A 26,352-nucleotide genomic window follows, 5' to 3' on the forward strand; every position below is an offset into this window, starting at 1 on the left:
CCCTCTATTTTTTTTTTTAATACTAACACAGCTATAAGTGCAAGTCAATTGGCTTTTCCAACAGGGCTGGGCTGGACCAGGCCTCAAACTGGTGGGTTAGAACTTGGAGGGATAAGGGCTCAGGCTTATTTCTCTAAACCACCTACTGTTTCCCCACTGAATAACCTCAGGTCCACAGAGACATCATCTGCTGAACCTTAGCCAGAATATCAGAACCAGAAGCAGCCTAGATAACCCTGTAGTTCATAGAGAAGTCACATGGGGACTGTGGGGAGTGCTCAGCTGCATGGACTCCATCAGGGTATAGGTATGAGAACTGAGGCACCAAGAACTGAAGAGATTTGATTGAGGCTGAACAGGGCCAAATCTGGAACCCCAGGCCTCACTGCTCTCAAGCCAGTGAGCCCTTTATCACAGTGGTGTCTGCTCTTCCATGAAGCTTCAGAAATCTCAGGTTTCAGGAGGACTCCAACCAAAAATGACCCTTAGTTCTTACTCTCCATGGATCTGGATCAGAAATAGCCTACTTCTTGTCTTTGGGTCAGTCTTTGAGGGCTATGGAAGAGCACTTTTTCTTGGGTTATATGAAGACTTGAGTCCTGAGTTCAAGGCTACCAACCCTGGCATGAATCCACAGAAATCACACATACAAAGCTTTAAGAGAAACTTCATGTCTATGATCTTTTTGATCTTTACAACCCCATGAGGCAAATATCTTCCTTTGACAAATGAAGAAACTGTGGCATGATTTGCCCAGAGTTGTTCTCATTAAGTGGTAGAGTGTGTTGTTCAGTCACGCAGACGTGTCCAACTCTGCAACCCCATGGACTGCAGCACACCTGTTTCCTTGTACTTCACTATCTCCCAGAGTTTGCTCAAATTCATGTTCATCGAGTTGGTGATGCCATCCAACCATGTCATCCTCTGTCACCACCTTCTCATCCAGCTCTCAATTGTTCCTAGCATCAGGGTTTTTTCCAATGAGTTGGCTCTTTGCAACAGATGGCCGAAGTATTGGAACTTCAACTTCAGCATCAATCCTTCCAAAGTATATTCAGGGTTGGCAGCAATTCTTCAGTGCTCAGTCTTCTTTATGGCCCAACTCTCACATCTATAGATGACTACTTGAAAAACCATAACTTCGACTATATGGACCTTTGTCAGCAAAGCAATGTCTCTGCTTTTTAATTCACTGTCTAGGTTCATCACAGCTCTTTTCTTCCAACGCCTGGAACCTATATTTTTGGGTAGCTTCTTCCTCTACACCAGAGCAACTCAGACTTTAGTGTGCTTCAGAAATATCTGAAGGGCTTGTTAAACCAGATTGCTGGCCACTGTCAACCATTCTGATGTAGATCTGGAGTGAGGTTCAGTAATTTCTATGTCTAACAAGTACTAACACCAAAAAAAGATGTCCTTTTCATCACAGGGGATTGGAATACAAAGTAGGAAGACAAGAGATACCTGTAATAACAGGCAAGTTTGGCCTTGGAGCACAAAATGAAGCAGGGCAAAGGCTAACAGAGTTTTGTCAAGAGAACACACTGGTCATAGCAAACACCCTCTTCCAACAACACAAGAGATGACTATACACATGGACATCACCAGATGGTCAATACTGAAATCAGATTGATTCTGTTCTTTGCAGCTGAAGATGAAGAAGCTATATACAATCAGAAGAAAACAAGATGTGGAGCCAATTATGGCTCAGATTATGAACTTCTTATTGCAAAATTCAGATGTAGATTGAAGAAAGTACAGAAAACCAATAGACCATTCAGGTATGACCTAAATCAAATCCCTTACGATTATACAATGGGTGACAAATAGATTCAAGGGACTAGATCTGATAGAGTGCCTGAAGAACTACGGAGGGAGGTTTGTAACATTGTACAGGAAGTGGTGAACAAAACCATCTCAAAGAAAGAGAAATGCAAGAAGGCAAAATGGCTGTCTGAGGAGGCCTTACAAATAACTGAGAAAAGAAGAGACTCAAAAGGCAAAGGAGAAAAAGAAAGATATATCCAACTGAATGTAGAACTCCAAAGAATAGCAAGGAGAGATAAGAAAGCCTTCTTAAATGAACAATGCAAAGAAATAGAGGAAAACAATAAAATGGGGAAGATTAGAGACTTCTTCAAGAAAACTGGAGATACCAAAGAAATGTTTCATGCAAAGATGGGCACAATATAGGAGAGAAATGGCAAGGACCTAACAGAAGCAGAAGACATTAAGAAGAGGTGGCAAGAATACACATAAGAACTGTACAAAAAAAAGATCTTAATGACCTGGATAACCTTGATGGTGTGGTTAACTCACCAAGAGCTAGACATCCTGGAGTGTGAAGTCAAGTGGGCCTTAGGAAGCATTACTACAAATAAAGCAAGTGGAGGTGATGGAATTCCAGATGAGCTATTTCAAACCCTAAAAGATAATGTTGGTAAAGTGCTACACTCAGTATTTCAGCAAATGTGGAAAACTCAGCAGTGGCCACAGGACCGTAAAAGGTCAGCTTTCATTCCAATCTCAAAGAAGGGCAATGCCAAAGCACGTTCAAACTACTGTACAATTGAGCTCATTTCACATGCTAGCAAGGTAATGCTCAAAATCCTTCAAGCTAGACTTCAACAGTACATGAACTGAGAACTGAGAACAGTACATGAAGGTGCATTTAGAAAAGGTAGAGCAACCAGAGATCAAATTGCCAACATCTGTTGGATCATAGAAAAAGCAAGAGAATCCCAGAAAAACATCTGCTTCATTGACTATACTAAACCCTTTGACTGTGTGGATGACAACAAATGGTGGACAATTCTTAAAGAGATGGGAATACTAGACCACCTAACCTATCTCCTGAGAAACCTATATGCAGGCCAAAAAGCAACAGTTAGAACTAGACATGGAACAACGGAATTGTTCCAAATTGGGAAAGAAGTACATCACGGCTATCTATTGTCACCCTACTTGTTTAACTTCTATGCAGAGTACATCATGTGAAATGCCAGGCTGGATGAATCAATCACAAGCTGGATTCATGACTGCCAGGAGGAATATCAATAACCTCAGATATGCAGATGACACCACCCTTATGGCAGAAAGTGAGGAGGAACTAAAGAGCCTCTTGATGAATGTGAAAGGGGAGAGTGATAAAACTGGCTTAAAACTCAACATTCAAAAAACAAAGATCATGGCATCTGATCCCATTACTTCATGGTAAATAGATAGGCAAACTATGGAAACAGTGACAGAGTATTTTCTTGGGTTCCAAAATCACTGGGGACAATGAATGCAGCCATTAAATTAAAAGATGCTTGCTCCTTGGAAGAAAAGCTATGACAAACATAAACAGCATTTTAAAAAAGCAGAAACATCACCCTGTTGATAAAGGTCTTTATAGTCAAAGCTATGATTTTTTCAGTCATCATACTTGGATATGTATGAGCTGGACCATAAAGAAGACTGAGCACCGGAAGAATTGATGATTTTGAACTGTGTTATTGGAGAAGACTCTTGAGAGTCCCTTGGACAGAAAGGAGATCAAACCAGTCAATCATTAAGGAAATCAACCCTGAATATTCATTGGAAGGACTGATGCTGAAACTGAAGCTCCAATACTTTGACCATCTGATGCAGAGAGCCAACTCATTGGAAAAGACCTTGATGCTGGGAAAGACTGAAGGCAGAAGGGGCCAACAGAGGATGAGATTGTTGGATGGCATTACCAACCCAATGGACATGAGTTTGAGCAAACGCCGGGAGATACAGAAGCCTGGTGTGCAGCAGTCCAGGGGGTCGCAGTCAGACACAACTCAGTAACTAAACAACAATTACCCAGGTGGTACTGATATTACCAAAAACTCGGATCTACACCAAACTGTTAACCTGTGTCCTTGGGCAAACCCCTACCCTTTTTCTCTGAATTAATGTCTCAATGTACTAAATTAGGGGACTAAATTTCCAAACTTTAATATCAAAGCCCATTTTGAAAAAATAGAAATTTTATATATGATACCAATACATACACAATAAAAATCCAGGGTGCTTTAGAGCTCTGGAGAGGAACCAAGGGTTTGCAGCAGCCATCTTCCCACAGAGCAGATGCTGAGGCTGTGTTCCAGAATATATATTTGCAAATCCCTTGACAAGATGTGGCCTAGATGCTCCTTGAGGGCTCTCTTCTGACATTTTTGGCTGCTAAGACAGCATTTCGCAGGAGAGGGAAGAGCTGGAGGAAACTTACCCATGCATTAACCCATGCAGACTGCTCTGCCCATGCCTGATGGTTGGGTTACACAGCACAGGAAATCTTAACCTGGACTCGGGGCTGTTGGGCTCACGGATCCCTTCAATAATCTGATTAAATCTGTGAACTAGCTCTAGAAAAATGATTACATACACGTACCCACAAAGATATTCAGGATATCCTCTAGTGAACTCCCTAGTGTCCTAACTCAAGTTTAAAACCTTGACTGGTCTCTGGCAGGACACTTCCATTCAATTCCTGCTTAGCATTTTATAGCATATGCCTTCTCCTCTTCATCATTCCTTGGCTCAGTCATTTACAGAGATAGCATCTTGGCTGGAATATGTCCTGGTGGTTCTGTCTCTTGTTTTGCCTGTGTAGGCCCAACCTGGCCCCGCAGGTGCCCACTCTTTCAGCCAGCTATCACTCTCCTGAGTAGGGGTGGGGGATATTATAGTCAATCTTACCTTCAGCCAACCACACCCTGGAAATATCACCCAAGAAAAACAAAGAACTCGTGTACATCAGGGCTTTCTTAAGACACTTAACAAAGGTATCAGGTTATCATAATTGGTGGATTTTGTTCTTTTTCACTGGGCAGAGGGCTCTGAGGGGTGAGAACATAATTTATTCATCCCTGTCTTTTGACAGCTCAGGGCTGACAGGGTAGGCATTGAGGGTCTGAAAGAACTGGGTGACCACAGAAAAGCTCTGGGTCAGTCTCTAGGACATTTCTCTGCTCCAGTGTCCACCACAGGGAGGTCCATTTTATCTTTTCAAGGCAAAAGGAGCAGAAAAGTGACAAAGGAAGATTTCTCTTTGGCTTTCAAATGTTGTTTGGTGCCCAGTGAGGGAAGGCAGGGAAATGGGTCAGAAGCATGCTGGGTAGCAACAGGAAGACCTGGATCTTCCAGCTGTCAGGGAGGTTCTGAGCTGATTCCCCTGATGCTGGCTGGGATTTATGACCAATGTCTCTTCCGAGGTCTGATGCTTCTAAGTGAGCTGGCCCCACGTTACATTTGAGTGAAGGGAGTAAAAATGGTTTGAGTCAGAAAAAAGGCTTACAAAGGGCAGTAGACCCACTTCTGCTGTTATGATCCCATCTTCTCAGGATCCCCCAGAAAAAAGGGAGAAGCACACAACCCTGGATCTCACAAACATCAAAACAACAGTGGCCTGTTTATTGTTTTTCAAAATAAAACAAAACAACATATATTCAAAATTCTACTATGATGGAGAGCTGAGCTGATATGGTTGATGCAGGCTATCTCCCAGGTTGTTTTCTGGAGCATTAGGTAGGTACACTGGGGGAGGCAAAGGAGGGTAGGCTATTGCCCCACTAACACTTAATGAACACCTATACCAGGGCAGTCATCAGAAGAGCTGTACGCCAGCTTTGAGCATATGAAGCTCATCCTGGCTCCAGAGAAGTTGGTTCAAGTTGCCACTGTCATTGCTGCCACTGCTGCAGCTCAGGCCTAGGGTGCTACAGAGAGAGGGGAGAAGAGTGGTCAGTCAGGGAAGGAGGCAGTTTTAGGCTCTGGAGGGGATAAGGGTGCTTGATATGTGTGTCTTTGGGAAGTACCTCCCCTCTTGCCTGGCTTTACAAAGGAACTGGAATATATCTGAGAAGCCACTTCAAGATGGGCCCCAGGGGTGGCTCTGCCTTCCCCTCAGCTGAAGGAAGAGGGAAAGGAATAGAACTTTTCAAATGAAACTTTATCTAGAACCCCAGTACATAAATCAGATTAAAGCAGAGCTATTTGGGTTGAAGTAGGAAAGGGAGACCACACCACCTTACTCCCAGGGAGGTATTGAAAGTGGCTGCCTTAAAAGGCTTTCTTCTAAGGTGCTAGATCTTGGGGGCTCAGAGGACAGTGGGCTGGGTCCCTCCCACTCCAATAACTCATTAAGGGGCCCACGGCCAGGTATAGGCTGCAGGGCTTGGCCCAGCTCCCATCCTAGGATTGCAAAATTACCCTAGGGAGAAGACTGCTTTCCCCTTCCCTGGCCCTGCTCAGAATACTCTTTGCTTCCCCTTCTTCCTGCAGGTCAAGTCATTTCCAGGTAGATGAGGGTGAAAGTTAAGAAAGAAGCCATCATCCTTCCTCTCAGGCAGATCCATGGTTACACTAATGTAGCTGAAAAACCCTTAGAGATTATCTAGCCTCATCCCCTCCCATCACTCACCATCTCACAGACAAGGGAACTGAGGCTCAGAGACGAGAAGGGACTTGTTCAAGATCACACAGATAAGTCAGAGTAGAGCTGAGACAAGGAGCAGGAGTGGGCATGCCAGCCCCAGCTAAAGAATTCTCCCTACTACAAGGGATGTAGGACTGGGCCTCCTGGATTTAATAGCTCTACCTACCTACACTTCACCCTTGATAACTTGATGTTCATCAAGACAGCCTTACCCAAAGGAGAGGAGGTCTCTCTCGCAAAACATATGGGACCCACTCCCAACTACAGACCACCTGGCTTCCCCAGCTGCTTCCTCTACTCTCCAAGAGGCCTGCTGCCCTGACCTACAACAGAGTCCACAACCTGCCTTGGGCCTGGCATGCTGCTGGGGTCCCTGGGTTCCATAGCCCACTCTCTGAATGTCTAGAGGAAGAGGGGTTCATCTATGAAGTGGGCAGGTGGCACAGGGACAGATTGCTTCAGGGGCCCACAGAGGTCTCTGTCTTATACTCACAGGATTGTCCTTGTCACAAAAGCCCCGCATTCCAGAATGTACAGGCCCTCTTGATGGGCTTCTTTGTGTTACCAGCAGAACCCCTCAGCAAGGGTTGCTTGGTTCCTGGCTCCCTGATGACCCAAGGGCTCCTACACTTGTGATCCAGAGGTGAGTTTCGAGGGACAGCATGGAGCCCTGCATAGGCCTTGCTACAAAGATGCCTGGACAGTGCAGGGAGGCCTACTGATTACTCTGTGCACCTTTGCTCAAATCCCTACCCTTTTCTGCGCCTCAGTTTTCACCTGAGGAACATGAAGAGTTGAATTAGAGCACCCGGGTGTTCTTGACTTTTTAGGAGTAGTGGATCCCTTTAGAGAATCTGTTGAAAGCTATGGACCCTTCCCAAAATACAGACACACACATACATACAAACACACACACACACGTATGCACACACAAACCAGACGCTTCTGAGAGGGATGCCAAGCCAGTTTTGTGTGGAGCTGCCTCACTGGTCCTCCACACTAGGGGCTGGGAGTCTTGGCAAGGGCCCAGCCAGGGACTGGAGATTATATTTCATTCATTTAGATCCTGACTGGGGACAGTTACCTCCCCCATCCACCCCATTCTATATTCTACCCTCCCTCCCTTCCTCCCTCCTGCATGAGGCAAAGAAAGGGGTGAGAAATCCTGCTGCCGTGGGCACTCACCCAGTCTTGCAAGCTGGGGGTTCCAGCCGCTGCTCTAACACAGGCTGGTCCAAAAGATACATGGTGTCATAATTCTCCAGCATAAGCTCTGCTGGGTCCTCGGTCTGACCTGGCATTCGACCTAAGGGGAAAGTGCCCCATCGCACATCTTCTGTGGAGCAAAAGGAGGAGGCAAGAAAGGGGTGATGAGCTAGTTCTCCGATGGGTGCACAAGCCCACCTATCCTGTCCATCTACCCACTTTACTTCCCCACATAGCACAGGTTCTGTGTGTAACTCCAACCCCACTCCTTTACGCATCATTTCTCATGAACTTTTCTCCACCTTAGTGCTTCCTATCTCTTCCACAGTACCCCATACCCTTTTCATGGCTGTTCTGTGCATTCACATGCAGCACCCTCACCACAGCCCACCCCCTGCATACCATGTATACAATTATAGACATTTTTGTTCCTCTCTGCTCTTCTTCCATTTCCCCAAACATGTCCCTACACAAACAGAATTCCCACTGCATCTCCTCCTCAAAACCAGATATCTCTGTATATCTGAATAACTTAGATATCCTACATACATATGTCCCCTCAGTATGTCTGAGAGCCACACCATTTCTTAGTGACCTTGCCTTGACAGACACATGTAAGATACATATACAGGCCCACATACCACCTCAAGGTGAATATTCTGTCAGAGGTGTAATGCTCTCCCTCCCCACTGCAAGGTTCTATTGCCCCCAGATGCATACACAAAGAACATCCCTTCTCTAAGGAAGGGCTGTTTCACTGCATATCCCACGCCCTATAGACACCTAAATATACATACATAAGCACACAGACCTAACCCTCCACTCAATGTTTCCAGTTTTACTCTCTGCCTCTCATACACAAACCAGAAATCTTAATGTCCCTGCATCCCCACATATGTATATACACATAGAGAGGAAGCAACAGTGAGGGGGAGAGGGAAAGATTTCAAAGTCCTAGCCTTTCCCTGTTCACAACACCACCACCACCACCCACTGACCCAGCCCCCCATACTTAGGAATGGATGATGTCAGGCACTCTCCACCTATTATGTCCTATCATTTTAAGTACCTTCCACACAGTATTATATTAAATCCCCCCCAAAAAAAATCCCTTCCCCATGCTTACACTAGTGCATTCAATTTTGCAAGCGAAGCCTTCACTGGTGAGTTCTTCCAAACAGATCCAGTTTCTGGCCTCTTGCATCTCCCTGGTACCCAAAGAATTCTCCCCTGGCATTCTGGAAAGTATCAACCCAGGACTACAAACTTTTATGTTACTCAAAATACTCCCTCAGGAAGGGATGTACCTCTGCCTGCCCATCCCTTAACCCCTGGTTCTCCTACAAGAAGAAATTTGTGACTGCATTGCCCTATGGATACAAAGATACCTCTGTACACAGGGACCGCTCCCTCCATGTCTGTCACTGACCTGACCATCCTCCTTCCCTCCCCATCACTAATGCTCCCAATTCTGTCTACATCATTGCCCCTGCCCCTCTAGCCTTATATCCTTGTATATGTCCCCCCAGTGATAGCACAGACCACACAGGCCACCTATAGATGTCTCACTGGCTCACTGACTGTTCTCAGGCCTTTCCATATCACTCTCCCCCTTATTGCTTCCATTTCTTTCCTACATATGCCTCCTGGTCCCCATGGGTCTTGGCAACCCTGTCTCCTTTTACAAAAACAGATATGACCATGTATGCACAGATGCACCTACCGCCCACTTCACAACTTCTCTTTTTACAACCCTTACTCTCTCTCCCTCCCTCCCCCTACTGTGCTCTCTCTCTCTCTCTCTCTCTCTCTCTCTCTCTCTCTCACACACACACACACACTCTTCTCCTCAGTCACTGCCCTTCCCTTTAGATATTTTCAAGCACAGTCCTCCCTATCCTAAGACAGTTCTCTGTCACTGTGCCTTGGTGTGTCCAGCACATGCAGGCACATACCCATGTGCATACATGCAAACATAAACATGTTCCCTGGCCCCTAGCACTCAGGGCCCCAGCCCTTCCCTCCATGTAAAAGCAAAGACTTCATTTTTACCCTAAGTTTCTTCACTGCCTTCCCCTCTCCCTCTATAATCTACCATGTCTACCCCACACCACACCCAATCCCAGCTGTTTTCCTTCCCTCCCTCCCCACCCCCCCAGGCTCCATCACACAGGCTATGCCTAACATTTATCCCTGCCTCAAGTGTGTACACATACACACATGCCTATGTGCACACCTCAGACTTTTTATTCCTTAGGCATGCCCCTGCCTTAAGGTCCCTGCTCCCCAACCCAAATGAGGACATTCACCACCCTCAGGAGCAGACTCATGTTCCCCCTACCTATCATCCAAGTCCCCTGCTCCCTACTGGCTTTGTCTCACTAACTTTTATGCTCACCAAAAATCTGACCTGTTCCTTATTCTCCCCTTTCTGATCTCATTTCCACTTTGTCTACCTGAATACCTCTGGGTTCCTTCTTTCTCATACATACAGCAAAATCCTGTCCTATCACCACTCAGCCTCCACATGTCCATATACATATACATTCACTTATACACAGACAGCACTATATTTCGGCTCCCTGCACCTAATCACTGCATGCAAAACACACATGCAGAATCACACATATATCCACTCCCAACTTGTCACTTTCTGCTTTGCTGCCCAGTGCCTACATCCACACCAACTCCTCTGAATGCGCTCTCTGCATGTGGCAGCTGGCAGCATGACAGTGCTAAGGTCCCTGATGCTCACATGTTCCATCCTAAGGGGGAGGGAAACCAGCTGTCATCCACATACCAGGCTGCCTCATGCTGGCTACTTCCTGCTACTTTCCATCCTTTCTTGAGGGTGAAGGGAAGCTTCAAGAGCCAGCCAGAGAGGGAAGATAGATGTGGGGAGAAGTGGTTAACAGGCTTCTTACCTGAGCTAACTTGCCATGCAGAATCCTGCAAAGCTCCTCTTTTCTGGGCTAGGAGCCTTGCATTCTCGGCAGTGGGGGACTCTTCCTCTGTAGAGAAAGGTACCACCTCCATCCTGTCTTCCTCCTCATCTTCATCCCCGTCATTGTTGTCATTGTCACCATCATCTTCCTCCTCTTCTTCCCACTTCTGGTGATGATTTTCCTCTTCCTCTTCTTCATCCTTTTCTACCTGGTCTTTCACGGCCTCTTTGTTCTCCTTCTCATTTTCCTTGACATCATTCAGGCTGCCCTGCTCCTCCTGTGGCTGGGCTTCTCCTTCAGGCCCAGAGCTTGAGCCTCCTGGTTTGAGGATCAAATACAGGTTGTCCACTGTGTATGGAGACTTCCCAATGGGGGAAGCCTCTGAACCTTCCTGCACCTGGTTTTCTCCACTCTGGGTATAAATGGAACAGATGCGTAGCAGCTTCTCCTGCTCCTCGTCTGGCAGGAACTGCCCCATGGCTTTGAAGATGCTAAGAAAAGGGAGGAATGGAGTAAGAAAGATTCAGAATCTCAAGTCACTTCATACCAAATTCCAGTTTGAATTTGGTCTCGGAGCTTCCAGACCTCCCCTGAAAGGCAGTTCAGAAGAGCAAAGAGAACACAGGACCATGGACCCTAAACAAGCTCTATAATTCATCTCTGTGGTTCACTTCCATTCTCAGTAAAATGAGGACAATAATGGTACCTAACTTTAAGGGTTATTGAATGAAGTAAATAGCATAGCTCACATAGAGTGCCTGGCCCATAGTGAGCAAGCAATAAATGATAGCTATTAATAATACTAAAATGCTATATAAATATAGAAACTAGTCAACACGCCTGCAGGGCTGGACATGAAAATGGTAGATTCCTTTCTTTAGCTAGGCAATCTATCCTGCTCCAAAGATATACTGGAAGTATGCGGTGCTCTTTCCTCATGGAAAACAAAGTGTGATTCCTGTCTGGGAACAACTATAGCCCAGTCTGGAATGGAAGAAAAGCAGCAGCTGACAAGACAAAGCAGGATGTGGGAGGGAGGCCAGATGAGCACTGCAGACTCAGGCACTACAAGAGCTGGGGGGAGGCAGAGAGCACAAGGTGGGCAGGAGAGATCAAGGGAGGGCTTCGTGCAGAGACAAGAGCAAGCACACAGGGCTGTGTGTATGCAGTGAGACTAGCCTGGCTCAAGGAGTAGAGCTTTGCTGAGGAGCTGTGGGAGCAAGAGAAGCCTGCAAAGGTTAGGGTGTGTGTATGTTGGGTAGAGGGGGTCATTGGATGTTTCTGAGCACAGGTGAAGGCCGCTTTTCTGAAGATCGCCAGGGTGACCGTGTGGAGGATGGCCTGGGTTGGGCAGCCTGAAGTCAGGGAGACCAGAGAGTCAGTGAGGACTGACACAGGGCACTGGCAGTGGAGACGGGGAGAGAGAGAAGCTATGCAGAGCAGACAGACAGCAGGGCTTGGTGACCAGATGGTAGGGGACAGGCAGAGGAAAGTTAAAGATGATGACATCGTGCACACAAAGGACAGTGCTAACAACTAAACTACCAACAGATACAAAGTTACTGGGAAGGAGAGTTCCTGGGGAGGTACAGGGTGAGTATCCCTTGCAGAGCCTCACAGAGAACCAGGCACCCAACACACACCTGATCAGTGCTGGAGGCATGGGAAAGATGCACAGATGGATAGTTTCCTTCTAAGTGTATGGAGTTTGAATTGCAGGTTGTTCATGGAAGGGCCATGTGCTCAGTGGACTGTTTTCTCTCTAGAGCCCATAGGCAGACTGGCCACATAGGTGTGGTTGCTGGTCACTGGCTGCTGGGGACAGGGCTGGGAACTAGTGACTCCACTGGGAGACTGGGAGACCCTCTCTGCAGGGGTAATTTCATATTCTAAGATGGCACTGGCTCAAATTGAATTGATATTGGCTGGCTGGTGGGGGAAGCTCTCTAAAAAGCTTCCAGCCTTACTAAGAAGCAGAGCCAGAGAGAAATTTTCTTCCCTCTCATTGCAGTCCATTAGTGCGATTAATAATAAATATTCTTAGGTACTTGATCTTGGCAAGACACCATATAACTACTGTTTATTATTACCCTCTTAAGCTGTCTAGTCTGACCACTGAGGTATGGGGGTGATAAGAATCTTAAAATCCATCTCCTTCCTCAGGTTTGCCTGGTCACATCTAGGGACTGAGAAGGTCACAGATCACACTGGTGGAAATAAGGTGAACTCTGGACTCATAAGACCTGGGCCCAAATCCTTGTCCCACCATCAACAAATTGTATGACTTTTAGATAAGTCACTTCACTCTATTCAGAGCCTCAGTGTCTTTCTTATCTATTAAATTCAGTGTCTGCAATACCTCTGACTCCAAAAGATTGCTGTGTCAAATGAAAAAGCTCCTACAAACACAGCATACTTGTCTGACACTTAACTGCCAATCGTACATTTTATTTTTCCTATGGGGAAAACAAAAGTCATGTTCTATAAGTGCAATCTAATGGAACACTGTATATAGAACATAGGAGGAAGGACAGTATATCTGGATTCTGGTCCCAGATCTGGCCTGAAGACTTACTACTGACTTGCAGCATAATACCTGAGGAAATCCCATTTCCCAACCTGTGTAATGGTGTGATGAGGACTCAACTCACTGATTATCTAGGTAAGGCAGGATCTGTGTACAAGAAACCATACCCACGTGAGTCGCTATTACTGCTTGGCATGTGTCGCATCCCTCTGGTATGCTTGGGTTGGGAGAAGATCTCTGTGGTGCAGACTTCTCCAAGACCAGCAGCTTCCACTCTGCAGGCACTTAGGACTGGAAAGTACTTTAAAGGCCATCTATCCAAACCTCTCCATGCCGCTCTTTTCATTCCTGCTCCCATTACATACACATGCCATATTCCTTCAGAACTTTGAAATTTCCTTTATTTTTTCTCTTGCTAGAATTACTCAAATGTCTCTAGGAGTTTCTGGTTCTCCTCCCAGTTTCCCACCCATTTGTATCATTTTCAGTCTATAGCAGACAAATTTGGAGATTTAGCTGTTTGGTTCAGTTCCATCTCCTGGAGGTCTTGCCCTCAATGACTGTGTCAACAAGGCTACTTTTTTTCTCTTTTAAGTTACTTATAAGATACAACTGTGACACAAATGGCATTAGGATTCAAGAAAGACTTTCAGACTCCATGGGGAGAGGATAAGGGGGGCTAAAACGGTCTAAGCATTCAGACTCCCACTTCATTTATTCCTCAACTCCCACCAAAGAGAGCACTGTTGGCAATGATAGCAGAATATAATTTAGTTCAACAATATTTGCTGAGATTTGTTTGGAGACTGGACTTGCAAGTGTGTTGGGGCACAGGTGGCTAATGCAGAGCCCTTGCCCTTGGAAAGCTTAGTCTGATAGAGGGAAGGAGACACTAAGAGAAACAGAATGACAAGAGAAAATCTCAGATTTGAAAACACTTGAGAGAATCAAAATGACAGGGTAGATAGTGCTGCCACCAAGTGAGACAGGGAGCAGAGGAGGAAGATCACTTTGGGGCTGGAGTGGGGAGTAAGACAACTAACGCTCTTTCAGCACAGTAAGGTACTTAGAGGCCATCCAAGGGGAAATATCTGGCATGCAGTCAAATACAGGAGGTTGAATTTCTGGGGAAAGACCTGAGTTAGAATAAAGAGATTTGGGCCTTGGTACTTTACAGGAAATAGTTTTTCTTTAAAAAAAAAAAAAAAAAAAGCACAGGCATTTCAAGGAAGGAGTAGCAAACAGCATCAATGCGGCAGACAGGCAATGGACAAGGGCCCACTGGATTTGCTAATTAGGTCAAAGCAGCTCTAGGGGTGAATGCCAGACTGCAGCAGGTTGAGGCATAAGAAAGTAGTGAAGAAACTGAGACTGCTGAATACACACTACTTTTCTGGGATGTTTTGACAGGAGTGAAAGGAGTGATTAAGTTGCTGATAACCCGAGGGATGCAGTGTCAAAGGAGATTTCGTTTGTGTTGTTATGATTGCTGTTTTAAGATAAGAAAAATTCAGACACTGCTCACAGGTTGAAGAGCAAGAGCCAGTAGAGCAAGGGAGAGGCTGGGGTGAGGCCCCAGTGATGCTGGCAGAGGTAGCTCCAAAGAACAGGTGGAGGAGTAGGCTTTGAGGTTGGGTAAGGCCACCTCATCTTGAGACTGGCGACAATGCTGAGCATAGCCAGAGATCAGCTGATGATGTCTGGACCTCAGGTCATGGGGGCTCTGCCAGAGGCCTCCATGTGCTCAAGGGAGCTAGGGTAAAATGGGGGAGGGGTTTGAGGTGACTAGTAAGGGTTTAGAACAGTCAGGAAACAGGAGAGAAAGTGGGCAGGAAACAAGTAAAAGCTCAGACAAGCCAAACTGAGACCTGGCCTGAGATCAAAAATCATACCTCTGCAGTGGCAGCAATCCACAGGGCTATGTGGTTTTCTCCAGCAGAGCTCAGCTACCGGGCTGAGGAGTGGGAGAAGCAGACTGGGAAGGATCAATTCCAGCTTGGCAGTTTGTAAGTCAGATATGCCAAAGGATGGACAGAGTGGAGGGTGCTGATGATGGGTGACTGAAGTGATCAACTAAAGACAGGAGTGAAGAGAAGCAAGATTGAGGCAGGTAAGAAATGGAGGGATAGAGGTCTGGATGCAGGCAAAGAACAGATGCTATGGGATGCAAGGGTGAGAACTGGTAGGACAAGAGGTGGTAGACAAGAGGTGATAGTCACAAAGTGGGATGCTGGGATGTAAGCTTTCAGAGGTGGAACAGCTTTGAGTAATGGAAATGAGTTGCTCAGTGTAGTGGAGGATGAAGGTCACTGAAGTTGAGGAACCGCAGTGTCAGATGGATCACTCAAAAGAAACAAATACTGCTCCAAAAAGCAGGAAGAGAATTGGGTCCTAAAACCTTCCATGAGTATGAGGGGAGTGGTGTGGTGTCAGGAAATGACAGAAAAAAGGAAAGGGAGACAACCACAGGTATCTACAGAACCAGTGCAATATTCATTTTGATCATAGCACTCAGAGCAGACTGGGCAAAGGGGAGTCAAGGAGGTATGATTATCACAATAGACTGGAGCAGAAGCAGAGAGATCTTTGAATGCAGGCTAAGAAACCTAGTCTTCATTAGGAAAGCAATAATAAGCCACTGAAGGTTGTTAAGCACCTATGAGAGGTACATTTTGGGAAGATAATAGAGACACCACTGGGCATAGAGTCAGCAAAATGGGTTCAATCATCAACAGCAGCTACCATTTATTGTGCACTTACTCTGTACAGGCCACTGTGCTAAGCACTGTAGGGGGGTGTCTTATCCATTTTCATACTGGACTCAGTTCAGCCACTTCTTAATCTCTGTGATCTTAGGCAAGAATATATCCTACCCCTTCCCTCTCTGGGACTCAGAATAACTCTCTCATCTGGAGGGGAGATCTTTGAAAGGAGGGGGGTCTTTGTAAGGACTCAACCAACTCTACCACTCTAGGCCTGTGGCCCTGAGGCCTGCAGAGTCTCACCCTCTTACTGGATGGTATTCAAAAGACTTACAGCTGAAGGAGTTGGGGGCTGGCCCAGCAAGGTGAGCCCAAACAGGACTCAACCACCTGGGGCCAGTCAAGGGAGGCAGAGCAGTTGAAGAGCCTCCAGTTCTTTCTTGCTTCCCACTGGCTGGCAGAAAACCGGCGGGCATTCCGTCCTGAGAAAGAAGACAGGGCCTGAGAAGAAGGAAAGAGAAAGCCCCCCACCCAATCTTGCATCTAAAAAGTTTAGCTGTCCCTCTCTGTCCCCCCAGACTTCAACATTCCTTCAATGAGGACATTCTAAACCTCCCCATTGCTCAAAGCATTCAGAACCCTTGGCCCCAGTCCAGTTTACTTGGCTCTGAGAAGAAAAAGGTGAAGGGAGATTTGTCCCTGCTGCTGCAGGGCCCTCTTGGGCCGACCTTAAAGGTTTAGCCTTTAACACGGGATGTATCTGCCTGGTGCTATTCAATATGAGAACAGTAGCAGATGCTCTTGCCTGGGCTGCATTAAGCCCTGGGGCTAGGACTAGTCTTCCTCACCAGTTTTGGTGTTAGCCACAATCAGTTCAGTGGTCCATCTGAGGATGTAGGTGGGCCGGATCCCAGTGTTCCCCAAGGCTGGCAGCTCAGAGAACATCCTCTCCAACAGGGCCTGCGTGAAGGTCTGGGAGTGCAGGCCCCTAAGCAGGGGCTGCCAGAATTGAGAGAACGGCTTTGGCACCAGGACGTCATCCAAGTCCACGATTTCTGGTTTGTGAGAAACATCCATTGACAGGAAAAGGGGAAGCAGAAAGGGAGAGGGAAGGAGGGAGGGAAGAAGGAGGAGGAGAGAAGAGGGAGAGAGAGAAGGAAGGGAAGAAATCAAGCAGAGGGAGGGAGAAGAAGAGGGGGCCCCACCAATAATAACAGAGTTGCCACCGCAGAGCAAAAAGAAACATGAGAGCAGAACAGTAGGGAGAGAAACCAGTTAGTATCTGGCAAACAACAACTGACTCAAAACAGAGTACAAAAGAAAGACAGCTCTGGTTCTAGCTTCAGCTTTGTCAATAACTCACTGTGTGACTTTGGATCAGTACCTTCCCCTCTCTGGACCTCAGTCTGCCCATCTGTAACATGAGGATGTTGCACTACATGACCTTACAAGGCCCTTCCAGTTCTGTTGTTCTAGCTCTCTAGCAAGTGACTAAATCATAATTAATATAGCAAAATAATGGCATTAAGACCCCCACCCCAATCCCAATCCACCCTATCTCACCCCACCCAATTCCAGGCCACCTCAGAATAGCCCAAACCAACAACTACTTTTCAGTGGGGCTACATTCTGCTCTGCCAGGAGGGGCTTCCAGTAGCTATGGAATGTCAGGAAACAGCCCTTACCCCCCATCCAGGGCCACCCAGCCCACCCCTGGTGTTCTTGTCCAGGATACCCATACCCTAAGGCTGTAGTGAGTCTCCAGGACCCTACCTTCATATTCTATCTGCAAAGCTGCCAACTGTTCAAATGTGGGGATGAGAAAGCCGTCATCCAGAAAAGCATCTAGCACAGCCTCCCTGGAGCAAGAGGACACTAAATTAAGTAAACTGAAGCAGGCAGAAGACCCCCTTCTACTCCCCTACCCACTCCCAAGGCTGCCAATGCCTCGACTCAAAGGCCAAACCAGCATGGGTAAAAAGGAAGGCAGCTGACAGTTGGCTTTCAGACCCCTGCCTCTTGGGTCAAGGGCTGAGCCAAAAACTGGGATCAGAGGGCTTTGAACAAGCATCTACCAAGCACATACTAATCTGAGGCCCATAACAAGGGCAACAGTAGCTGAACAAGCCCGAAAGCACAGATGAAGGAAAGTCCCAGGCCCATAAAGGAATTAAATGCCTGTGATCATAGGGTCAAGGTCCTGCCCAGTCTTTTCTCTTTACAGTTGTCCAATCTCCTACCCCTCCCTTTCTCCCTGGTTGCCTTCATTCAAATCTTAGAAGCAGAAACTTTAGGGACTCCATTGATGGATCAAATATTATTCTCATTCCTATAGCCTGCAAGAACCCAGAACTAAGTTACAGAGGTTAAAGCTTAAGCAATAGGGGTAATCTCTCATTCCCATCTAGCTCAAACCAAAATCAGTGTCAGCTGTCTCCTCCGAAGCTAGAAGTTCCCTAAGGGAGTCTCTCCTAGCTGACTGGGCCAAAGGGGAACAAGAGCTCTCAAGATGTCTCAACGTCTAGACGGCTGTCATGCTCAGGCTCAAGGAGGAAAGAGTTGTCCTATTCATCTCCTGTCTCCTCAGGTCAATATCCAGGAATAGCACTTAAAACAGTCAACCAGTTGCCTGCTCAGCATGATCAGGCAGACACTACTGTATAGCACAATGATAGTTTTCCCAGCTACTGAGGTAGTCACCACTCACCTCTTTCCTGATGGGTACAGCTAAGAAGCCTAGGCTAGGCAGACACTGATAAAAACACCGTCTGAACTATTAGTGTCCTAGGAATAAAGTACATCATGAACAACCCTAATCTGCACTGCAGGTACTGCCTGCTACCCAGGTCCACTCTGTCACCTACACCACCTTCCTATACTGTCAGCTTCATCCCAGATTCTTTTCAACCTCTTTCCAAAGCCCTTTCCAGCTGAATTTAGGTAACTAGGGAGGAGAAGAATGGATAGACACTGTCTGCTCTAGTTGAACTGAGTACTACTTTGGGGGGGGGGGGGGGAATAAGGCTCATGGCCATAATGGGTGGGTCAGTGGGAACGTAATCTTTCAAGGATCCAGGCCTTGGGAAGGCCCCTCCTCTGTCCCCTCAACCACAACTATCCAAGGGATGCTGATATCCTCTCATAGCAGTTTAAGAGACCAGCAGTGCCTACCATATATCTTTTACCTCAAACTCAGATTAAGAGATAGGCAGTGAAAAAGCAAAAGATTCAGGGCTCTTCCTAGTTGCCAAGAGTTTCATGTACCACTGGACACAGAGAAACAAAGCTGGCCAGGGGATGCATGACAGTAAACATTACTGCCTGTAGCCAGTCCAGTGACTCAGAGTAGGCAAACTACACCTGGTAGCTTGCAGGGCTTGCGAAAGTGGATCATGCGAAATACAGGGTCACCCGTGGGGGATCAGGATTACCCCGGAATTTCCTACAGCAGAGACTAGCAAGCTGGGATATGAAAACCAATTTCAGGAAGGCTGCTACACTCTACCCTAGAAGAGTAGCAGCCCCTGATTACCTAGTTACACACCTGTTCTCGAATGTAATGCCCTTGAGCTCTGCCAGGATGCATTCTACAGGTGGGGACAGGTTATTCCACGCTTTAATGGCCTGAGGTAAATGCCTATATTTCTCCAGCACCTGCCAGCAAAGAGGGTCCCATCAGAAGGCTAGTTCAACCAGGTAACCCTCCCCCATCCCTCCAGGATTCCTTCTCATAGGACCTCTCAGCACTTCCCTTCAGGGAATATGGCAGGGTATGCCAGGGTGAGCTCACAATATCCCTATTGGCTCTGCAACTAAAAATATCCTGACACTCAAGCTCCAGATTTTCTCTTCTTCCTCTTCCTCCCTCCCCACCCCCCAAATTCCCTGCAGCTCCCAATAACCAGATAATCCAATACACAGATATCCAATGGGGGCATTTGGTTGGGAGTTGGGCAGAGAACCTTGGACTAAGGGGTGAGAGGAAGCAATGAGTTATGGAAGAAAGTGAATCAGGAGATCCAGGTGCTTGTCCTGGTTTTATCACTAACTGCATATGTGACCTTGGGCCAGTCCCTTCACTCATCCATGGCTTCAATTTCTTCATCTGTGAAAAGGAAGGGTTGAGCTGAATGGTTTGTAAGCTACCTCCCTTCCTGCTAAAACAGCACCCATAAGCTCACCTGATCTAGGAAGGCTCTTGGATGCCATTTGCTGATCAGCTGCAATACTGTAGGTCTGTGAAACCACATAAACCTGGTTGTTCCCTACCACACAGTAGGGCCAATTATCCACAAACTTCCATCATCTGCTCCCTTCTATTGATGTGGAAGATCGGCCAACCGGACTCTGCTCCTCTTGTCTGGTTCCTACTCCCCGCCTCCCCATTTCTAAGAAGTTCCCTCAAGCTTTGCCACTTTTCTTTCAATTTCCTTCTTAGGACTTCTCTCAAGTAGCTGGCAAGAAGGAAGAAATGGCTAAGGCAGGTGAAAACAGGCCAAGTCAAGGGCACATTCTTACCTTAAACTGCTCCTCTTCATAGGATACCAGCAATTCTCGGGCTCTTTCTGAAAACAGAATAGGGTAACAGATAGAGCAGCCAACCCTGTGTCCTACTCCTGATGGAATTTTGAGCCCCCTCACCTCATTTCCTGAGTTGTAAAATGGGAACTAGAATTCTTGGCTCTCTTGCTTCACAGGGCTCAATGAAGATGCTTTTTGACAGTAATTTTTTTTTTTAAGCTAAGCCTCAACACAACCCCAAAGGAAATACCAAGTCAGCGAAATAACCAGAGTCAATCATAAGCCTGAGTCTTCCAAGCTCACGAGCCCCTTTCTGCACCAGACACCTACCATACAACTGTTTATGTCTCTGAGCCTTTTGTAAAAGCAGATCAACCTCTTTGCTGTCTTTGTTGCCTTCGCGATCTCCATCAGCCTTGACATTCAGCTCTACACCTTTCTCCTCATCCTTAGGCTCTGGATTCTGTTCTTTGATGTCATCAACAACAATTTTCTTATCTTCCTCTTGGTCTTCTTCATCTGTCTCTTCCCTCTCCTCCTCCAACTCCCAGGTCTCTCTCAGGCTATTCTCCATTTGGCGGCACCAATAGGTGTTCTGGAGCCAATCCAGGACAAAATAACAGCCTAAAGGAGGGGAGGAAGGAAAGTAGTGCCATAGTAACAGTCACAGGCAAGCAGCTCCTCAGCAGGCCCCCAGTCTCATCTTGCAAACATTATGGGAAAGCCCCAGGGAAAGAGGCTTGGCTCCAAGAAGACACAAATCTCACATATCCAGAAACAGCCCCTCTTGCTCTGGGTTATCCCCCTGTTGTTTGCTTCCTCCCACTCACCAGCACATTTCCTAGAAAAAAACTAATACCAGACTTGAAGATGGGACGCCAAAAATGGAATGGGGCTAGCAAGTGGAAGAATAGAGACCCAGCCCCACTAGCTAGTTACAAAGCCTTAGCCAATCAGGTCTCTTCCCTTTTCTAGATCTCAGTTTCCCCAACATGAAGGGGTTAGGCTGAATCAGGGGTTCTTAGTTGGAACGGGGTGTCCAAAGAACTCCTGGACTCATGATATTTGATGGCTCACACCTCTCAACCCACTCCCCATTCCCCTCCTCAGGCACAAAATTTAAGGGGATGCCAAAAAACTCAGTAATTGAGGCAACAAAACAGGATCAGAAGAGTGCCTTGCTACAGTATATTGGAGCTTAAAGCAAAAGAAGAAATCAGTATTATTAATCCTATCTTTATTCATGTTTGGTATTATGATCATTGTAAGTTTTTCTATATTAAAATGTTACTTATCTTGATTACTGAGCTTTTGACATCCCCTTAAAGTTTGTGTCCAAGGTGAATGCTTCACTTGCCTCACCCTAGTCTCAGCTCTGACCCCAGGTGAAGACCCTCCTCCCTCTCTTTCTCCCCACAGTGCCACCCAGCCCAGGCTTCTGGGCTTAACTGTGATATGTATACTCCCTGGGGACTCACCCCTACGGCAGTCATTTATATGGGGCATTTTCTTGTGGGTTAACTCATGGCGAAGTTCAACAATCCAATCCGGAATGTTCACCTGATTGTGGAGGAGGGTGTGCGCGCAGAAATTAGAAAATATTAAAGCAGAAAGGGCCACAGAGATGAATTAGCCTGGCTTCTCCCCATTTTACAGATAGAGAAACAGAGGTCCTAAGAGGAGGTTCTGGTCTTAGTGGCAAAGCCAAAATTAGAAACCAGATCTCCTGATTCTCTTTAGCCTCTGTGGAGGTGATCCTGAAAATCAGAAGATACTTGCCTCCCCCAACCACCAACTACCCTACTCCAATGAAGAAGATTCCTGTGAATGAGCATTAATAATCACCTTCTTCAGCCTCCTTTTGCCCTGCCAGTACCAGTTCCTCTCCCAGGGTACCCTTTACCCTTCTCTTTCTCCTTTCCTTCCTCCTTCCCTCCCAGACTTCCTCCAGGAAGCTTCTCTTGATGGTTGAGAACCTGTCTGCCATCTGGGTCTCTACACACCTCATATACTCACTCAAAGCAGGAATGTCTTACAATTTCACGCTGCTTGGCTGGATTTGTCTCCTCCTTCAGACTGTCAACAGCCAGAGAGTAGGCTCTTTAACTGCCACCTCTTTCCTGTCCCCACCCAGTGGTGCACTGGGGTGCCTCAGCTTCACCTGGGCCATTCCCAGCAAGCTGGGCAGACCAAGCCCACTGAAGACAGCAGCCATGAGCAAGGAAGCAAGCCTGCTTCTTTCAAGGTAAAAATTGAGGCTCTGGGTTCTTGCTGGGCTTGGCTGACAGTTGTGAGATAAGCTAGACTGACTGTACCCACTAAATGCCCCATTTAGTGAGCCCTTCTGAGGAGAGAGAATTGAGCAAGGCCACTTTATCATACACACCTCCTGAGCCAGGAATTTGAGAGGGAGCTTGGCAAACTTTGTCTTCCTCTCCGAGATAAGGTTCACAAACCTGAGTTTGGGGGAGAAATAAGTGGCAGAGCCCAAGTAACTGCTTTATTCAAACAAGTGGGGCTTCAAAACACCTTGCTGAGTTTCTGACACCTTGCATTTCCACAACCTTTCCAATGACTGTCCTGTTCTTATGGTTGGTGTCAGCCAGAGCAGGAATGGTACCATCCAGTTCAACATTACTGAGAGTCTGCCCTATACTGAAGTCATACAGATGAATAAGACACTGTTCTGGCCTTGAAGAGTTCAGTCTAGGATATATAACCATGACATAATATAACATATTATGCTAGAACATAATATGTTATAAATGCTAGAACAAATGACTACATCAAACGATATGGGGAGCACAGTTAAACAATGGATAAGGTAAGAAGAGCTAAGGACGACCTTAAGGCAAACAAGGGAAACAGTATGAGCTAAGCAAAAATTGTGACAGATGAAAAACTCAGAGGCAACCTTTTTCTTGATGTACATGAGACAGCTAGACCCACTCTGAGCCACTCTGTAAATCAGGAACTCCTGGCCCACATCTTGGTTTCCACAACTCAGCAACCTTTCAGTGTTCATGAACAGAATGGGATAAAGGTGTAGACAAGGGTAGGATTAGAAAAACCACATTAAATCATGGTCAAGAACATCGAAGCATTCAGAAAGGTTCCTCTAGGTAAGAGTAAAAGGGAGAAAATAAATCGAACTGTAAAGGCTGGAAGAGACCCAAAGAGACCATTTGGTCTAAATCACCCTCACCCTATATTCCAAAGAGAGGGGAAGAAAAATGGAGGAGAGAAGGCTCTCAGGAAAAAAGAGGAATGTGTGTTAACAGGGGGTTACCAAAAGCTGTCAAGTTAAGCAATCACAGGGTGACCCATACACAAGGACACACAAGGCATTTTGCTTCAGGGAGCACCCAAAGCCAAACTTGGCTTATCGTGCAAGCCCCATGCCCCCCACCCTCAAAACCACCCCCCACACACCCCTACCCATGTAGGTCTTACCTGACCAATGCCATGCCATAGAGCAGTCTAAGTTCATCAGTGCCCAAGCCACCAGTTACATCCATGAGCTTACAGCGTACCAGGTCAGCAGTAGAAGCCACTGCCAGGGGGAGTTCGTTGCCTAACCTAAAGGGCCACAGTCCAGCACCATCATAAAGGTCCTTTACACTGGCCCACCCTCCACCTCAGAATCTAACTTTCTGTAGGTTATCATTTACTGGCTAAAGAGTGTGTTAACAGACACAAATCAAGAAGCTGGGAAGATGGGGGTGGGGGGTGGGTAGGTAATGTCCCTGGGATCCAACAGTATACAGGATGCCTAACTGCTACACAACCAATCAACAGTTAAGTGTGGACACACCCCTTTCACCCTCAACTCATTCAGCTAGGGAAAAAAAAAATAAAAAAACACCTTATTCTGAAGACACTAGTCCCTTGTCTGCTCCCAACTAAATCTTACCAACTAGACTGAAGCACCCCATTCAAACATGGATTTTTCAGGCAAGCTCCCACCACCCTTTCTAATTCGAATAGAAATCCACCCTAGAGTGCTATTCCTTAAGCCCTGCCTGGCTCAGCCACAGCAGTTCCTTCAGTACCCAGCCCAAGATGAGAGAAGGTAAGGGTTAAAGCTCACAGATTTGACAAAAGGGCTGTTGAGGCACACCCGTTTCTTTCCGCAAATGGGATTAGTGCAAGAGCTTTGCTGCGACTTTTCCCCCAGGCACACTGAGACAAGCAATGCCCAAACCACGCGTGGGGGAACCATTAAGCATTTAGGAGAAGACTAGATAGTAAGGCCTTAAGAAACCCTATAGAGGAAGAAGTGAAGTGCCACAAGCACGCAGGCAGGAGGGCTAAGCCAACCGCCTTACCTGCTCCTCCACACCGTGATGCGGTTCAGCGCGTACCGCTGCAATTTATAGTCGTCACTGAACAGATACACCATCACCTGATCCCACTCGGCCCTGCTGAGCCAGGCGACCACGATGCGCTGGGCCCAGAGTGGCGACGACCCTTTCTCTTTGACGCACTTCCCGCACCACGCACTCCACACAAGATCCATTCCCCGGGGACCCAGACCTGGCTCAATCTCGGATTCCGACCGGACATCGGGCTCAACATCGGGCTCAACGGGCTCAACATCGGTTTCAGGCCTTGTGCCGCCGCACTGAAGATCAGCCTCCATCTCTTGATCAGCCTCCATCTCAATGTGCTACCCTCACTCCAAACCGCCGCCGCACCAGCAGCCAATGGGAGAGCGTGACCCCGACGTAAGCCCGCGTCCCAGCGTTAGCGAAGCAAATCAAAACGCGACAGCTAAAGGCTGCCCAAACCACAAGCTGAGGGAAAGGCAACCGGAAGTGTTCTTTCCTCATAGTAAACGTCATAACAGCAAACGTTCAGCCTCAACGTTCCGCTTATTTCCTGGTTGCTAACAGGCTTCTGTCCCATACCCAGAGGGACGTGTCTGGACGGCAGGAGGAATTTTAGTTTGAGCTCCTTGGCGGGCGGCTGCGGGACGTGTCTGGACAGCAGGAGGAATTTTAGTTTGAGCTCCTTGGCGGGCGGCTGCGGGACGTGTCTGTACTGCAGGAGGAATTTTAGTTTGAGCTCCTTGGCGGGCGGCGGCGAGACGTGTCTGGACTGCAGGAGGAATTTTGCTTTGAGCTCCTTGGCGGGCGGCGGCGGGATTATGGTCGTTCAGTGTACTGGAAATGCACTTCTGTTTTTATTGCCATGAATCAGCACCTGACCCAGTAAAACACTGTGGACAGTAAATCAAGACTGCACAGCAAATAGCATCTAGTATCTAAATATCTAAAATTGGGTTAAAAATCTGTTGGGTTTTCACATCTGTATACTGAGGAGTTTAGACTGGGTAATTTCTAGGTTCTTTTCTATAGCCGAAAATTGGATTTTACTCTACCAGCATTCCACTGCTATGTTGGTTACCACATCCACAAAAGTATACTTAGTTTTTCTGCACAGTTCCTTGGGATTCCGGCGTTCTGGAGGGGAAAGCAATATGATGAAGCCCTTCTAATTTTGTTGTTGTTGTTCAGTCACTGAGTCGTGTCCAACTCTGTAACCCCATGGACTGTAGCATACCAGTCTTCTCTGTTCTCCACTATCTCCCAGATTTTGCTCAAATTCATGTCCATTGAGTCCTGTTATGCAGTGTAACGAACTGTCTCATCCTATGCTGCCCTCTTCTCCTTTGGCCTTCTATCTTTCCAGCATCAAGGTGTTTTCCAAAGAATTGGCTCTTCCCATTAGGTGGCCAAAGTTTTGGAGCTTCAGCAACAGTCCTTCCAATGAATATTCAGGGTTGAATTTTACAGGCTGGTTAAAATGTGTTCAAGACTCTGTTCTAATCTTTTTTCACAGAATTTATTTCCTAATCTAACACTTGAGAGAGAACTGTTGCTAACATACCAGCAGCACTGCTGGGAATAATTATTTTTCACTTTATAGCAATAAATTCCAATCCATTTTCTATGTGCTGCTTTCTCCAGCCAGCTTCTCCTAAGATCTAGTATGCCCATA

General features: G+C 46.7%; 1 protein-coding gene across 10 annotated transcripts; it reads right to left on the minus strand.

Annotated features, from left to right (window-relative positions):
• Positions 1 to 5,394: 5,394 nt before the first annotated feature.
• LAS1L (LAS1 like ribosome biogenesis factor) lies at positions 5,395 to 25,082 on the minus strand. Of its 10 annotated transcripts, none has more exons than XM_065915640.1 (15): positions 24,678 to 25,082; positions 23,803 to 23,928; positions 22,736 to 22,805; positions 21,828 to 21,909; positions 20,680 to 20,973; positions 20,347 to 20,393; positions 19,373 to 19,482; positions 17,602 to 17,687; positions 17,192 to 17,242; positions 16,677 to 16,883; positions 16,163 to 16,310; positions 10,579 to 11,090; positions 7,634 to 7,781; positions 6,942 to 7,144; positions 5,609 to 5,729 (listed from the first exon to the last, which is right to left on the minus strand). In XM_065915640.1, exons 1-14 carry the CDS (start codon positions 25,007 to 25,009, stop codon positions 6,955 to 6,957), a joined length of 2,403 nt encoding a protein of 800 aa, XP_065771712.1. In that variant the 5' UTR covers positions 25,010 to 25,082; the 3' UTR covers positions 5,609 to 5,729; positions 6,942 to 6,954. The 10 variants fall into 10 exon arrangements, with proteins under 10 accessions (XP_065771716.1, XP_065771715.1, XP_065771718.1 ...); XM_065915641.1 differs by having other exon boundaries at positions 7,634 to 7,784; positions 17,213 to 17,242; positions 24,678 to 25,080; XM_065915639.1 differs by having other exon boundaries at positions 7,634 to 7,784; positions 24,678 to 25,080.
• Between the last annotated feature and the right edge of the window lie 1,270 nt (positions 25,083 to 26,352).

This window comes from Muntiacus reevesi, chromosome X, assembly GCF_963930625.1.
Source record: "Muntiacus reevesi chromosome X, mMunRee1.1, whole genome shotgun sequence".
Classification (NCBI taxonomy): Eukaryota; Metazoa; Chordata; class Mammalia; order Artiodactyla; family Cervidae; genus Muntiacus; species Muntiacus reevesi.

Bases quoted from the DNA above. Each gene is read 5' to 3' on its own strand.
- LAS1L (XM_065915639.1), bottom strand. From the start codon at position 25,009: ATGGAGGCTGATCAAGAGATGGAGGCTGATCTTCAGTGCGGCGGCACA. The intron at 23,929-24,677 runs GTAAGGCGGTTG...GTGGCCCTTTAG, and splicing joins ATCACGGTGTGGAGGAGCAG to GTTAGGCAACGAACTCCCCC. The intron at 20,394-20,679 runs GTAGGTGTCTGG...TTCTGTTTTCAG, and splicing joins GAGACATAAACAGTTGTATG to AAAGAGCCCGAGAATTGCTG.